The sequence below is a fragment of the Hyla sarda genome, chromosome 2 (genome assembly GCF_029499605.1).
Source record: "Hyla sarda isolate aHylSar1 chromosome 2, aHylSar1.hap1, whole genome shotgun sequence".
In the NCBI taxonomy this organism is placed as follows: Eukaryota; Metazoa; Chordata; class Amphibia; order Anura; family Hylidae; genus Hyla; species Hyla sarda.
This window is the reverse complement of record NC_079190.1, coordinates 67,245,523-67,262,243: the sequence shown is the minus strand read 5'-3', so window position 1 is coordinate 67,262,243 and position 16,721 is coordinate 67,245,523. Positions and strand designations below refer to the sequence as shown.

The 16,721-nt window shown below is 40.9% G+C and overlaps 1 protein-coding gene across 11 annotated transcripts in view; it reads left to right on the top strand.

Moving 5' to 3' along the window:
• The window catches only part of STOML3 (stomatin like 3), a 53,842-nt gene extending 43,602 nt beyond the window's left edge, over positions 1 to 10,240 (top strand). For 9 of the 11 annotated variants that reach the window (XM_056561971.1, XM_056561967.1, XM_056561965.1 and 6 more), the window contains exon 8: positions 1,946 to 2,151. In XM_056561971.1, coding sequence (XP_056417946.1) covers positions 1,946 to 2,131 — 186 coding nt within the window. In that variant the 3' untranslated portion in view covers positions 2,132 to 2,151. Of the gene's footprint in view, positions 1 to 1,945; positions 2,152 to 6,957; positions 7,605 to 10,132 lie in introns of those variants that run through there. The other 2 variants (XM_056561964.1, XM_056561963.1) reach the window with 2 other exon arrangements.
• The last annotated feature ends 6,481 nt before the right edge of the window (positions 10,241 to 16,721 follow it).

Here is a 16,721-nt window from a genome sequence, read left to right as displayed (position 1 = left end):
GCCCCATACACGGACAAATAAAAAAGTTATAGGGGTCAGAAATTACAATTTTAAACGTATTAATTTTCCTGCATGAAGTTATGATTTTTTCCAGCAGTACAACAAAATCAAACCTATATAATTAGGGTATCATTTTAATCGTATGGACCTACAGAATAAAGATAGGGTGTCATTTTTACCGAAAAATTTACTACGTAGAAAAGGAAGCCCCCAAAAGTTACAAAATGGCGTTTTTTTTTCCAATTTTGTCTCACAATGATTTTTTTTCCGTTTCACCGTAGATTTTTGGGCATAATGACTGACGTCATTACAAATTAGAATTGGTGGTGCAAAAAATAAGCCATCATATGGAATTTTAGGTGCAAAATTGAAAGAGTTATGATTTTTTAAAGGCAAGGAGCAAAAAATGAAAATGCAAAAACGGAAAAAACCCCGGTCCTTAAGGGGTTAAACAAAAACCTTGACCCACGCAAATGGGGTGGTAAGGGTTAAATTAGCCATCCTATGTTTTTAGTTGACATATAAGTAACATATGTGCCAAGTTTGAAAGTGATGCTGGAAAATACACACACACACATACATACAGTATATATATATATATATATATATATATATATATATATATATATATATATATATATATATATGGGCCAATTTGTGATGATAATGTGTCCAAAATCTGTAAGGGTAGGGTCACACCTGCCGTATTTTGCTGCATATTTTCCTACCCATTAAAGTCAATCAGTAGCAAAATCAGCAGCAGAAAATATGCAGCAAAATACGGCACTTGTGACCCTAACCTAAAAATGCAGCCTCATTATCACTAGCTATACGTGTGTAAAAATTCAATGCGCCCGAAACTTTTCAATTGTATGTACTCAGCCTTAGTGTTACAGAAATAAGGACGAGAATGAATCAGGATACATCAGGAGTCCCATATATATTACAAAAATAATGCTACTATCAAATATCAGGAATAACTGGGAGTTAAAATAAAATGTATTTATTTATTAAGTATCCAGTACTTAATATGGTGATTCCCTTGTATCAAATGGATAAACATAAATAATCTGTACTGAGGCAGGATGGTGGTGGGTTTACCGTCTGACATCCTTGAAAAATAGCAAAAGGACCCGAGATCAGACCTATTGGTGCAAAAGGTTCAGATTAGATTAAAGGGGTACTCCGGTGGGAAAAAAAAATCTTTTTAATCAACTGGTGCCAGAAAGTTAAACAGATTTGTAAATTACTTCTGTTTAATTTAGAGAACTTATGCTCCAAAGGAAGTTGTGTAGTTCTTTTTTGTCTGACCACAGGGCTCTCTGCTGACACCTCTGTCTGTGTCAGGAATTGTTTTCCACCGGAAGTACCCCTTTACCTAAAGGTCTCAATGTAGTAAGAAAATTGTTAGGGAGATAATAAAAAACTTTCTATGGGTGTGCATATACATACATATACATATGCCGATTTGCTATGGATTTTGACTTCACCTTTACTAATCTCACCATTACAAATATTGGTACCCTGATGGAAGCCAATAGTCTGCCCTGCATCAGGATTCATCAAGATCCATTTAAAGGGGTACTCCGCTGCTCTGCTTCGGAAGCTCCGCTCCCCAGCGTCCGGAAGTTTCTTTTCCGAACGCTGCGTGCGGGCTTCCGTGTTCAGGGCCTCCCCTTGTGATGTCACGCCCGCCCCCTCAACGAAAGTCTATGGGATGGGGGCGCGACGGAAGCCTGCACGCAGCTTTCGGAACAAGAAACTTCCGGACGCTGGGGAGCGGAGCTTCCGAAGCAGGGCAGTGGAGTACCCCTTTAATGGGTTCTCTAAAAAAAAAAAAAAATCTAATAAATTGTATGACTGCAAAACGGTAACAAGTGAACAAACAGGCAGTAAAAGGAATATCATAGACTAAACAATAACACCCATGTGTCTACCATTTTAGATTGTGTCAGCAGAAGGTGAGATGAATGCCTCCCGAGCCCTAAAAGAAGCCTCCATGGTGATATGCGAATCCCCTGCCGCTCTACAACTGCGCTACCTGCAAACCTTGAACACAATTGCAACCGAGAAAAATTCCACAATTATTTTCCCCTTCCCCATTGATCTATTACAAGGCCTTAGAAAATGATAAACCACAGGGCTCTAAAGCAGAGGAGGATGTCATGTCATGTTGTATGGAATCTGCTGTACATAAATGATACCTCCAAAGCGTTCGGTATTTAAGCAGATATACTGAGTGTGTAAAAAATGGATATGTAAAAATATATTGGGTCTCATAGAACTGGTGCACACAAAAAATGGAGGTTGTAATCACAGAAGAAAAAAAGAAATAGAAAAAATCCGGCACTGTCTCTTTAAACCTAGTAGGTGATACGTGCAGTAATGGAACCGGTGTTTGTAGTTAGTTTAGATCCTGTGAGTGGTGCTACACGATGAACAATACAGAGCATAATGTCATCACATGAAGAAGGAAGCGGAGCAACTCACCCAGATGGTCAAAGACGATCCAGCTTGTCAGGTCGCGATCAGGCAACGTAGGAGCGGGGAGGCGGTAGATGGAGCGGAGGGAATCAGGCATCGGGCCACAGCCGTATCGCACCTTATGGTGCTTCATCAGGCCCCTGCGACCATGTCGCAGGGGCCTGACGAAGCACCATAAGGTGCGATACAGCTGTGGCCCGACGCCTGATTCCCTCCGCTCCATCTACCGCCTCCCCACTCCTACGTTGCCTGATCGCGACCTGACAAGCATATGTATGGAGCGGAGGGAATCAGGCGTAGGGTCACAGCTGTATCGCACCTTATGGTGCTTCGTCAGGCCCCTGCGACCTGGTCGCAGGGGCCTGATGAATCACCATAAGGTGCGATACGGCTGTGGCCCGACGCCTGATTCCCCCCGTTCCATCAACCGATTCCCCGCTCCTACGTTGCCTGATCGCGACCTGACAAGCCGGATCGTCTTTGACCATCTGGGTGAGTTGCTCCGCTTCCTTCTCCATGTGATTACAAAAAATGGAGGTTGTTCCATATGTGTTCTCACTTTCAGTGTTGTAAGAGACGCACATAATAAATTTGGGTCATCTTTGCCGTAAAGATAGAAACATATATCTGTCTTATATGAGCAGGGGGAGGTTTGGGCTACAATTTTTACCATTTTCTGTCTTTAATATTAGCATTTTTTGGGAAACTTGCTGGTTAACCCATCATCACTTTTCAATGGAGGTGCGAGAAGAGAAATGTGCAAATGCAGCAAATTTGTAATTCCTATAATACAAAAGTGGTGAAAATCCATTAATAAATGACCACCAGTTTGTCTTGGCTCACTTTTTTTTTTGGTGGTGGGTATAGATAAAGGATTTATTAAGTAAAAAAATTTACTTTAAGTGGAGTTCAAAATGTATGTCCAGTTTCGCAACAAATTTCATTTGCTCCAATGCATGTAAGATCTAATAGGAGCAACTCTGTGAAAAATGTTTCAACCTATTAAAACAATGGGACTCTGCTGCAACGGAATTTCCGATATTTGTCACCTACATCTTGTAGCCATATTAGTTAGCAAAGTGGTCAGATGGAGGGTTTTATGAGTGCGGAACAAACTATCCAAGGTTTCTTTGTAGTCAGTTACCAGGAAGACACACAGAAGATTCTAAGGGGAGGGTTTTCTTGTAGGTGTTTGTTGCATAATTTGGTCATAGTGAGTGACATATTATTTGGCAGCCGTTTTACAACAGCATATTGTGTAGGATATTCTATCCAGATTTGTTCTGTGGTTAGGGATTTATGATGTTCGGCCTTTGCCCAATGTCCCAATTTCTAGGCGCCTCCCTGTTTAAAAAGATTCATCTCACGTAAACAGCTACTGCACTTACAAAATCTTCAGACACAGAAAAAACGAGATGAAAACTTAGAATAGGAAAGTTGACAAATGCCATGCGCCAAATCACCACGAAATTACAGGGAAAAAAATTACCACTAAACCTGTCTATTATCAGCAACTATTCGCAAATTCCCCCCATAAATGTAGAATATTTTTAACCGAGTCTATCGAGGTAATTTAAAAATGTAATTGCAAAGTAAAATAGTGAACACCTAGGGTGCGTTCACACGGAGTAAATGAAGAGTAATTCACGCCGAAAAATTTACTGGCGGAAATTTGAGCACATTTTGCGTGGAATTGCACGCGGAATTGCTTGCGGACATGGGGGAGAAAGAAGTTAAGGTTTTTTCAGCCATTTCCGTGCAAATTGCGCGAATTCCGCGCAAAAAACAATGTCGGGCGGAATTTTTTTTTTTTTTTACCATTGACTTCAATTGATTTCTGCTAGCGCATTCCGCTTGAAGAATGAACATGTTCTTTCTTCAAGCAGAACAGAATTCAGAGTCGGAATTCCGCTAGCAGAATTTCCGCAGTGTGAACAGGACAACAGAAATAACATTAAAGCCAATGGGCAGAGGAGATGTGCATTAATTTGGAGCGGAGAATTCAAGAGGGATTACTCAAGTAAATTCCTGTTGAATTACTCCGTGTGAACGCACCCCTACAAAGAAAATCCCTGTGTCTGGAGGACCTGGCACATCCATATGTTATACAGTCTATCCTTTGATTTTATTGGTCACCATTTAAAGTGTACCTCTTACTTTAAAAACTTTTTAACATGTCTTTATGACATGGCAAAAGTTTTGATTGTTTGGGGTCTGAGGGTCCAGACCCTGACCAATCACTAGCGGCTCTCAGTGCCTGTGACCAAGAAGGTCCCTTAGACTTAAGTTGGGAGTCCATCTCAGTCATGTGGCAGAGCTAGTAGAGAACACACCTAATGCACACTTATCTTGGTTCGTTCCAGTGATCAGTTGGGGTCTGAACACCCAGACATCTCTCTATGACATGTTAAAACATTTTTTTTTTAAGTGAGATTGCCCATTTAATGCTTTAGTTTCCTTATGTTGGTGCTGCAGGAATTTGAAAACTGTTGGAGATTAGCTTCATAGATCCAGTCAAAAAATGGCAATGTAAAGTCAGGCACAGGGACATGGAAGTAATGTTTAAACACAAAATTAAAGGGGTTATCCAGGAAATATATATATATAGGTATATATATCTCAAATGGCTCCAGAAAGTTAAACAGATTTGTAAATTACTTCTATTAAAAAATCTTAATCCTTTCAGTACTTATGAGCTGCTGAAGTTGAGTTGTTGTTTTCTGTCTAAGTGCTCTCTGATGACACTTGTCTCGGGAACCGTCAAGTTTAGAAGCAAATCCCCATAGCAAACCTCTTCTACTCTGTGCAGTTCCCGAGACAAGTAGAGATGTCAGCAGAGAGCACTGTTGCCAGACAGAAAACAACAACTCAACTTCAACAGCTGATAATTTTTGGAAGGATTAAGATTTTTTAATAGAAGTCATTTACAAATCTGTTTAACTTTCTGGAGCCAGTTGATATAAAAAAAAAAATTTTTTCTTGGAACACCCCTTTAAATCCTGCTTTCCCCCCTGCACTAGCTATACAGATCTCGTCCTTGTCCATACAGGTAGCTTACTATCAGCTACCCCAACACAACCATCAATAAAATGTGCAACTCACACAGGTTACAATGTCCCATTTGAGGCTGCAAACTTCCAGATTCAAACTCTCATCAATGATAGGCCAGACAGTCTATGAATGTACCAGGTTTATCCCAGTGGTTCAGATTGGTAAATTTAGTGCATCTTTATACTGTCTAGCCTATGTTTGCACCATCTATTAGTGGGATTACTTTTAAGCTTCCCCCCCCCCCAAAAAAAAGTGTGCAAAAAAGTGGGGCGCTTAAGCAATGTCCGTTTCCAGATAAGCCACACCCCATCGACGAGCGGGGCACAAAAATATCTAAAACACATGGAATTCGTGCCATAAAACTGGCTTATAGGGCATGCATCACATTGTTGGCGCAGGCAATTTTCGTTATCACGAAATCCCGAAACTTCTTACAAATAGAGAGAAATCTCTTTTAAAATATTTACAGGGCATCCATATCCCCAGAGGAAAATACACAATGATATAAATAAAAGTAACTTTAACCCAAGTAAGTGAAGTCTTATTCCAATTCTTCCAATAGGCGGAAAAATATCTGTTTTCTCACACACTATAATATTAACTAAAACCTGACTTTTATTCTAGACAGCCAAGGGTTTAAAACTCAGCAGTGTCCGGTCTAGATGGGCAATTGCTAGTTCATCATTTTCTACTGGTGTACACTATTTGGAACTGCATTGTGTATCCAGGACTGTAATATAAGATAGCTGCTGAATAAAACATTTTACATAGCCCCCCCAACATGTTTCATCACACAAGGTGACATCCTCAGGGTACATCCAAGATATTTTTTTCTGTCTATGGAAAGAAAAAGATCCTTCTGGGCTTTTTTCACTTAAATATCATAAAGTGTCTGTCAGGGGTTCCAGTATTTCGGGTTGCATGACTAACGCAGTCTTTAGCACTACTCATATTATCAAACATGTTGGTACCGTGATAGAAAACTAACTTACTCTTACTCAACGGCATGCTCATAATTCTTCAAGATCCATTTGATTGAATTATATGACTGCAAACGGTAAAAACTGAACAAGTAATAAAGATATTAGAGATGAGCGAACTTACAGTAAATTCGATTTGTCACGAACTTCTCAGCTCGGCAGTTGATGACTTATCCTGCATAAATTAGTTCAGCTTTCAGGTGCTCTGGTGGGCTGGAAAAGGTGGATACATTCCTAGGAAAGAGTCTCCTAGGACTGTATCCACCTTTTCCAGCCCACGGGAGCACCAGAAAGCTGAACTAATTTATGCAGGAAAAGTCATCAACTGCTGAGCCGAGAAGTTCGTGACAAATCGAATTTACTGTAAGTTTGCTCATCTCTAAAAGATATCATAGACTCCAATAAATACTACACAATAACATTCAATTGTCTACCATTTTAGATTGTGGCAGCAGAAGGTGAGATGAATGCCTCCCGAGCCCTAAAAGAAGCCTCCATGGTGATATGCGAATCCCCCGCCGCTCTACAACTGCGCTACCTGCAAACCTTGAACACAATTGCAACCGAGAACAATTCCACCATTATTTTCCCTATTCCTATTGACCTATTACAAGGCCTTAGAAAATGATCATCCACACGGCTCTAAAGCAGAGGTGGATATCATGTCCTATTGTATGGAATCTGCTTTACATAGAGGATACCTCCAAAAAGTTGGGTATTCATATGGAGGGGTTGTAGATAAAGGCTTTATTAACTAAAATCTTACTTAAATTGGTGTGCAAAAAGAATATCCAGCTTCACAACTAATTTAATTGTTGTAATACAGTGATCCCTCAACTTACAATGGCCTCAACATACAATAGTTTCAACATACAATGGTCTTTTCTGGACCATTGTAACTTGAAACCAGACTCAACATACAATGTACAGACAGTCCAGATCTGTGAGACATTTCACAAGTGGAGGAACTGACCAATCAGAATGAGCATTTTACTGGTAAATCACCTCTATTACTAAAGTGCATGCACTGACTGGCTGTCTGGTAGCGCCCCCTACAGCACAGGGAGGAACTACAAGTTCTGTACTACTCCTTACCTGTGCCAGGGTTAGTTGCTCCTTTGGACACCAAGTAAGGGCGGCTCCATTTGGGACACTGTGTGTACTGTAAGGACCCTGAAGAAGCTCCTGTCCTCTACATAAACCATTGTTTCCCAACCAGGGTGCCTCCAGCTGTTGCAAAACTACAACTCCCAGCATGCCCGGACAGCCAACGGCTGTCCGGGCATGCTGGGAGTTGTAGTTTTGCAACGGCTGGAGGCACCCTGGTTGGATAACACTGAAATAGACAGTTATTTACAGCTCACAGCAGATCTTTATTACTTTTATATGTAAGGATTTGCTTTATCTATATTAGTTATCTACTTATTTTTCTTTAATCCTCACTTTTTCCTATTTTTTGGATGACATTTTGGGGCTTCAGAACCAATTACCAGGTTTCCATAGAGTTATGGTCTCAACATACGATGGTTTCAACTTACAATGGTCGTCCTGGAACCAATTAATATCGTAACTAGAGGGACCACTGTATATGTAATGATAAGAATAACTTTGAAAAGCTTATAGGGGGAGATTTATCAAAACCTGTCCAGAGGAAAAGTTGTCCAGTTGCCCATAGCAACCAATCAGCTCGCTTCTTTCATTTTGCAGAGGCCTTGTTAAAAATGAAAGAAGCGATCTGATTGGTTGCTATGGGCAACAGGGCAACTTTTCCTCTGCACAGGTTTTGATAAATCTCCCCCTAAGGCCGACATTTATCATTGTCTTTAGACTGTTTTTTGTGTCTACAAGAGGCACAAAAAGGCGCAAGCAGGGTTTATTTGCGCCTTTTTGTTTACACATTTCTGCTGATTTTGAGTTGCGATCCACTGATTTTGGCAATACACATGATATAGAGGGGATTTATGAACTGCGCCTTTTGTAAAAAGGCGCAAAAAAGGCGCAAAGCCACTGAAAAGTCTCTAAAACAACACCAGCCCAGACCTGGCGTAGCTTTTTGGTGTCTGTGAAGAGAGAAATTTCAGAAAATGTGACCTGCACAAAATGTATCAAATGCTCTTTGAACCTTTAATAAATTTGGTGCTCCTACATATCACCAGCACACACACAAAAAGGTGTAAAAAAATGCTTCACTTACACCTACAATGATAAATGTGGGCCTAAATGTAGAATATTTTTAACCAAGCTCATTGGGGCAATTTTCAAGTACAGTGGTCCCTCAACATACAATGGTAATCCGTTCCAAATGGACCATCATTTGTTGAAACCATCGTATGTTGAGGGATCCGTGCAATGTAAAGCATAGGACAGTGGTCTCCAACCTGCGGACCTCCAGATGTTGCAAAACTACAACACCCAGCATGCCCGGACAGCCAACGGCTGTCCGGGCATGCTGGGAGTTGTAGTTTTGCAACATCTGGAGATCTGCAGGTTGAAGACCACTGGTATTGGAGGTAATACTCACATGTCCCCGCCGCTCCGGACCGTCACCGCTCGTCACCGCTGCCCTGGATGTCGCATTCCATCGCTGTCTCACATCCCCGGGGTGTCCCCGACGCTCCGGCAAAGCCTCTGCTTCCCCGGCATCCTCGCTCTCTGTCGCCGCGATCACATTGATACGCACGTCGCTCCTATTGGATGACGGGACGGCGTGCGCAGCGACGTGATGACGACGACGGAGAGCGCCGACAATGCAGGGGATCCCGAAGAGGACGCACCGGAGCCCCGAGGACAGGTAAGTGATCGTCAGCGGACCACACGGGGCACCGTAAACGGCTATCCGGTGGCAGCTGAAGCAGTCTGTGCTGCCGGATAGCCGTTTATGCGATGGTCCCGACATACAAAAGCATCGTATGTTGATGCTGCCTTCAACATGCGATGGCCTCTGAGAGGCCATCGTATGTTGAAATGATCGTATGTCGGGGCCATCGGGGGGGTCACTGTAGAAAAAGTAAATTAAATCGGTAAAGTAAATCGGTGAACATTCTTATTTAAAGGGTTACTTCACTGGGAGAAAAACCGGGTGAAAAACTGTATTAAACCGTATACATTTTTTTTTTAACATGGGAGTCAATGGGAACCGTACAGAACTGTGTGTGCGTACGGTTCCATCTGGTTTTCACCATCCGTTTTTTGGCTTTGCTCATTTTTTTTTTTGGAATTTCAATCAAACAAGTAAAACTTTATTCATAATGGAGTGAAAAGTTAAAACGTATACGTTTTTTTCTTAAAAAAACGGATGCAACCGGACATCATTTTTCAAACCGTATACAGATAAAAATTTGTACACACGTTTCGATACAGTTTAGTCAGGTTTTGAGGAATCCGTCTTTTTTAAATCAAAAACCTGATATGGGAACTGTATTGCAAAAATGTGGTGTGAACCCAGCCTTACTGCTATATTTCCTTACAAATTCAATCTGATCTCTGGGTGTTCCAGCAGCGGATCCACCTGTGAATATTATGGGGGGACCCTTCTTACTAAAAAAAAAAAAGATTGAGAATGGGGGCCAGAACTTAATATATTAACTGTAGAATTACCCTTTATCCATATCTTGCAGAACAGAACTTCAGCAAACACGTAATGATAACAGAAATTGCTCTTCCGTAGTAATGAGGCCCAGATGTGTGTATCTATATGCTGCTGTATTATAGTTTTACATATTTTACGTATGATTGTTGCCTTTAATAAAAATTGAAAATTGAATGATTGTTGCCTGTAATACATTTTCTTTCTAAAATAAAATAAGAGTTTGTCTGGAAAAATTATACATGAATGATCCAATATGACGTTCATATCATACTGAATGCTGTAAAATCCCTTTAGTATGACATTACCGGGGAAAAAAATTTCATTATTTAAGATCGGAATGAGAGATGAGCGAACTTACAGTAAATTCGATTCGTCACGAACTTCTCGGCTCGGCAGTTGATAACTTTTCCTGCATAAATTAGTTCAGCTTTCAGGTGCTCCCGTGGGCTGGAAAAGGTGGATACAGTCCTAGGAAAGAGTCTCCTAGTACTGTATCCACCTTTTCCAGCCCACCGGAGCACCTAAAAGCTGAACTAATTTATGCAGGAAAAGTCATCAACTGCCGAGCCGAGAAGTTCGTGACGAATCAAATTTACTGTAAGTTCGCTCATCTCTAATCGGAATCATCAAGTGGTCATAGAACATATAGGGGGAGACTTATCAAAACCTGTGCAGAGGAAACCTTGACCAGTTGCCCATAGCAACCAATCAGATTGCTTCTTTCATTTTAAAGTGAAAGAAGCGATCTGATTGGTTGCTATGGGCAACTGATCAATGTTTCCTCTGCACAAGTATTGATAAATCTCCCCCATAGTATGTACAAATATACTCACCAACATCAAATCTGCCATGCTTTTTAATCACATGAGTTATAAGTATGAATTTCAGTGCACATTGTATTACTCTATCTTTCCGGGCATGCTGGGAGTTGTAGTTTTGCAACAGCTGGAGGGAAAACCCTTATCTATCTAGTTTCTACGTATAGCTATCAATCTATCTCGTATCTATGTAGGTATCTATATCAACCGACCTATCTATCCTTATATCTATGTGTATCATAATTATCCTCTTATCTCAGTGTTTCCCAACCAGGGTTCCTCCAGCTGTTGCAAAACTACAACTCCAAGGATGCCCGGACAAATCTGTCTTTCTCTTTCTCGAGTATAATACCTTTAAGCCATCATGATCTTTTCTTCAATGCAGTGTCATTTAATAAAGGACAACCCCCCATAAGGTTCCAACTGTTTTACATAAGTATTTATCCAGTATCCACACGATCCTGTGGACAGGGCAGTGTTTCCCAACCAGGGAGCCTCCAGCTGTTGCAAAACTACAACTCCCAGCATGCCCGGACAGCCAAAGGATGCACACGGATGCAACCGGACATCATTTTTCAAACCATATACGGATTCAAATTTGTACAGTTAGATACAGTTTAGTCAGATTTTGAGGAATCAGTTTTTTTTAAATCAAAAACCTGATATGGGAACTGTATTGCAAAAATGTGGTGTGAATGCAGCCTAAGAGGTGGACGACACTCCCCTCCATGTATCACTATAGGAGAGCCGGAGACACATTGGCCCTCATTTACTTAGAAAATCGGGTTGTAAGTCTATGTTGCTTTCTAACCCGACTGCTTTTTTCCCCTGATATTTATTATTATGTCGCATCTTGTTTGTCGCACGTGGGTTTTGTAGGTTTTGGTTTCCAACTCCTCTGAGTTGTCGGGAAAAAATCCACAACAATTCAACAAATTCGGGTTGGAAACCTTTATAAATACGTGGGAAAGCTCAGAAATGTCGGGTTACGCCCCTTTTTCGGGTTTGGGAGAATCCACATCGGGTCCGTCGGGAAAAAATGTTGCATCGTGTCGCAGACTGGCGCACGCTGTCTGCGACATGGCGCAGACAAAGATGTGCCAAAAAAACCCGACAAAAGAAGTCGGGTTTAGAATAGTAAATGAGGGTCAGTGTTGGTGTATCTCTGGCTTTCTCATAGAGATACATGGAGGGGCGTGTCGGCTTAGTGCCGTGGTCAACAGTAATCCGTGCACGGAGCAAAGGAGTTCCCCTTTACGCACTTTCCTTTGACCATGCTTGTCGATGAAATAATGTTGTGAGTTAATGATAATTTTTACTTTAGTAAAGTGAATAACAAGACATAGAAAACACAGAGGAATGGGAATAACACAATGTTTATTGCAGACCACAGTGAGTTTAGGTCCAAGTTACAAAGTATTTCGTCATCATCGTCTTTGTATAAAAACAGAGAACAGTAACAGATATACAGCATTACCACCGAGGAGAAGTGTGGAACTCAAGAGATAGATTAAGAAGATGTGGCCAGGACACAGCATCATATACCAATACAATGGGCACAAAAGACCCTTTATATACCTCCTTAGCTTTTATTAGGATCACTAAAAGTAATAATGTAACAAAAAGTGTGACCAAAATATAAGGTGATTTAAAAACTATGGAATCAAAAAAGAGCAACTCACCTAGTTAATCGGAGGCAGCGAGGTACATCACATCACGGTTAGGGGATGATGGAGCGGGGAGGCGGTAGGTGGATCGGGGGGAATCAGCCGTCGGGCCACAGCTGTATCGCACCGTTAGGTGCTTTGTCAGGCCCCTGCAGGGGCCTGACAAAGCACCTAACGGTGCGATACAGCTGTGGCCCGACGGCTGATTCCCCCCGATCCACCTACCGCCTCCCCGCTCCATCATCGCCTAACCATGATGTACCTCGCTGCCTCCGATTAACTAGGTAAGTTGCTCCGCGCTTTCTCTTTTGTGATTCCATTGTGCATTGTTTAATCTTGGGTGCAGCATCACCCATAGGAGAACACAGACTGATAGCACTAGCCCCACTATTAGAAGAAGTATAATCATAGGATAATCAGCTAACCCAAATTGACCCACAAGGGGACATACGAGGCCAATATGCAATGAATCACCAAACCCTAGGGCCGTGGCCCAGGGTGCAAAAACACCTCAATTATTCCCCTTTAAAAATTAACTTTTATTATATCCACTAGTATAAAACATAATCCCAGCTGGGATTATGTTTTTTATACTAGTGGATATAATAAAAGTTAATTTTTAAAGGGGAATAATTGAGGTGTTTTTGCACCCTGGGCCACGGCCCTAGGGTTTGGTGATTCATAATCATAGGATAAAGGGACAGTGCCGGATTCTTTCCTTTCCTTTTGTGATTGCATCGATTTAAAAACTAGCTGCCATCATATTATGTGCCAGTCCTAATAAATCAAACGGATGCCCGCGTTGATATATTGGGACTGGCACATAATATGATGGCAGCTAATTTTTAAATCACCTTATATTTTGGTCAGACTTTTTGTTACATTATTACTTTTAGTGATCCTAATAAAATCTAAGTTTTAGGAGAGGTACATAAAGGGTCTTTTGTGCCCATGGTATTGGTATATGGTGTTTACATGAATTCCCTGACCTCTCTGGGGGATTTTTGGGTATTTTCAGGACACAGCATGGAGCCATTATTTGCCAGTGTACAGTATTACGTTATTATTTGCATAGAAATCTCTGTACAATATGTAACATTAACCTGACTACTAACATTAATTCATTCAGATATGGATGGAATTCTTTTACAATTTAGCAGGGTCTATACAAAAAGTTGAGTATCTTTGTTAATGCATGACATTACCTACAATGTATTGATTTTACGTTACACCCTGCATTATACTCTAGAGCTGCATTCACTATTCTGCTGGCTTCAGAGCTGCAATCTCCCAGCTTTTTTCAGGTGATTGTAATTGCAAGGGCTGTGCAGTAATCTTACAAAACATTACCAATTATAGCTCATTTCCCACCATAGTTAACCCTATGACTCCCTGTGCAATAAAATAACAGAAGCAAGCATACTTACCTCACCCTCTGCCCCTGGCACTGCAGCCGTTACATCTTCTGGTCCCTGTTCGGTGCTGTTCTTACTTCTGATAATGATGTCTTGGAAAAACAGCACAGGAATAGGAATAGAAAGATATGACAGCTGTAGCATCAGGGAGGTGGGGAAGGTAAGTATGCAGGCTTTTGTTGTTTTAATGCACAGGAAGTCATATGATTAGCTTTTCCTGCAAACCTCTTTAAGACTGGTTTTCCCCTTGTTTTTTTAAGCAAAAAAACTCCCCCCAAAAATCCCATAAGTCATACTGTGTTTTTTTTGCGCAAAAGTTGGGAGTCAATAGGATAATAAGAAATGGCAAACCCACTTGCTGATTTTTCACTCTTCATTGGCATTTTGTGGCTCAGTGGCAGAGGTTTCTAAAATTGCAGTAATGCCATAGTGCTGAGACTATGGTATTTTTATATGAATCTCCCAATTGCAATGTGGGTTTTACATTGGTGGGGTTGTTTGGCATTTTTTCTACTCTTGATCTCTTTTCTTGTAAAAAAAAAATGCCAATTAGAAATCAGTGACAAACTTTTTTTTTTTTTTATTAACCCACAGCTCTCTAAACAGATTTATGAAAAATAAGTGTAGCCCAGATGACCCATTTAGGAAGTTAAGGGTGTGTCTGATGAAAACCCTGATAAGTGTTTCTATTAACAATCAGAGGTATTGTGAGTGCAGCTCTGGACTATACTACAGGCGGCAGCTCAGAATCAGTACATCACATGCCATTTTCTTTCACAAAGCTATCAAACTGTTATGTAGATTATATCTGTACATAACGTCTTAAGTTCACTTTTATAATATGAATGCTGTTCTAAGGGAAACACTTTGTCAGCAATAAAAATAATTGTTTAAGAATGATAGTACAGTACATGACATGTTGGAGATCTAACTCCATGTAAGCAACTTTCATATGTGGACAATGGTGCCTTTAAAGGGGTATTCCAGGCAAAACCTTTATATATATATATATATATATATATATATATATATATATATATATATATATCAATTGGCTCCGGAAAGTTAAACAGATTTGTAAATTACTTCTATTAAAAAATCTTAATCCTTCCAATAGTTATTAGCTTCTGAAGTTTTCTGTCTAACTGCTCAATGATGATGTCACGTCCCGGGAGCTGTGCATGATGGGAGAATATCCCCATAGGAACCGGACAGCTCCCGGGATGTGAGTCATCAGAGAGCAGTTAGACAGAAAACAACAACTCAACTTCAGAAGCTAATAACTATTGGAAGGATTAAGATTTTTTAATAGAAGTCATTTACAAATCTGTTTAACTTTCCGGAGCCAGTTGATATATAAAAAAAAGTTTTGGCCTGGAATACCCCTTTAAGGGAACTTTTCACCTGTTAAATGTGGCACAAAGCAGTCTAGGGGCGAAGTACCCCTTTAAAGCGCAGTTTCTCAACTCTAGTCCTCAAGGCTCACTAACAGGACATGATTTGAGGATTTAAGTTAAGTATCTTAGGTTACCAGTTAAGTATCTGAGTGGGCAGTTCCTACACAAATGGAAAGCCCAGGGACCGAGAGCCGTTAAAACAGCAGCAGCGGGCGATGTAGATGTGTATGTTTTATTTTTGCTTTACTATAATTTTTTGTTTTGTTTTATTATAATGTTTTATTACCTATAACTGCACTGTGGCCCTTCCAGTGTGAAAAAAGAACTGCAAAAAAGTCAACTAATAAGGTGGGGTTTACCCAAACTCAAACTCCTCAAGGGTAAGTTCTCTTGTCAATACTGAATCATTGTTATAGAATTAAAGGGGTTGTCTCCTTTTAGACGATCCCTTTCAAAATGCAGTTTGCTGGGGCAAAAAGACAGCTTGAATCTTCCAGAATAGGAATGGCTCTGTTCTGGTTTTGTATGTCATTCAAGGAGTACTCCACTGGCCAGTAAATGTTCCAAACGCTGTTTTCCCACCCCTCCCATAAACTTGCATTGAGGGGGGCGTGGCCTTGATGTCACAAGGGGCATAGCCAACCCCCCGCAGCGGGAAAACAGCGTTTGGAACATTTACTTCCGAACGCTGGCCAGTGGAGTACCCCTTTAATCCCTAACAGGGCATATGGACAGGATTATCTTCCCAATACAGTGATCCCTCAACTTACAATGGTCTCAACATACAATAGTTTCAACATACAATGGTATTTTCTGGACCATCGTAATTTGAAACCAGGCTCAACATACAATGTACAGACAGTCCAGATCTGTGATACCTGTCAATGGCCGGAAGAACCGATAAATCAGAATGGGCATTCACTGGTAAAACCCCTGTATTACTGAAGCGTATGCACTGACTGATGTCTGGTATCGCCCCCTACAGTACAGGGAGGTATTACATGTTCTGTACACTTTACCTGTACCAGGGTCACTCCATTACTTTTTAGGACACTGTTTACTGTACAGGACCCTGAAGAAGCTCCTGTCCTCTACATAGACCAGTGTTTCCCAAGCAGGGTGCCCCCAGCTGTTGCAAAACTACAACTCCCAGCATGCCCGGACAGCCGTTGGCTGTCCGGGCATGCTGGGAGATGTAGTTTTGCAACAGCTGGAGGCTCCCTGCTTGGGAAACACTGAAATAGACAGTGATATACAGCTCCCAGCAGATCTTTATTACTTTTATATGTAAGGATTTGCTTTATCTATATTAGTTATCTA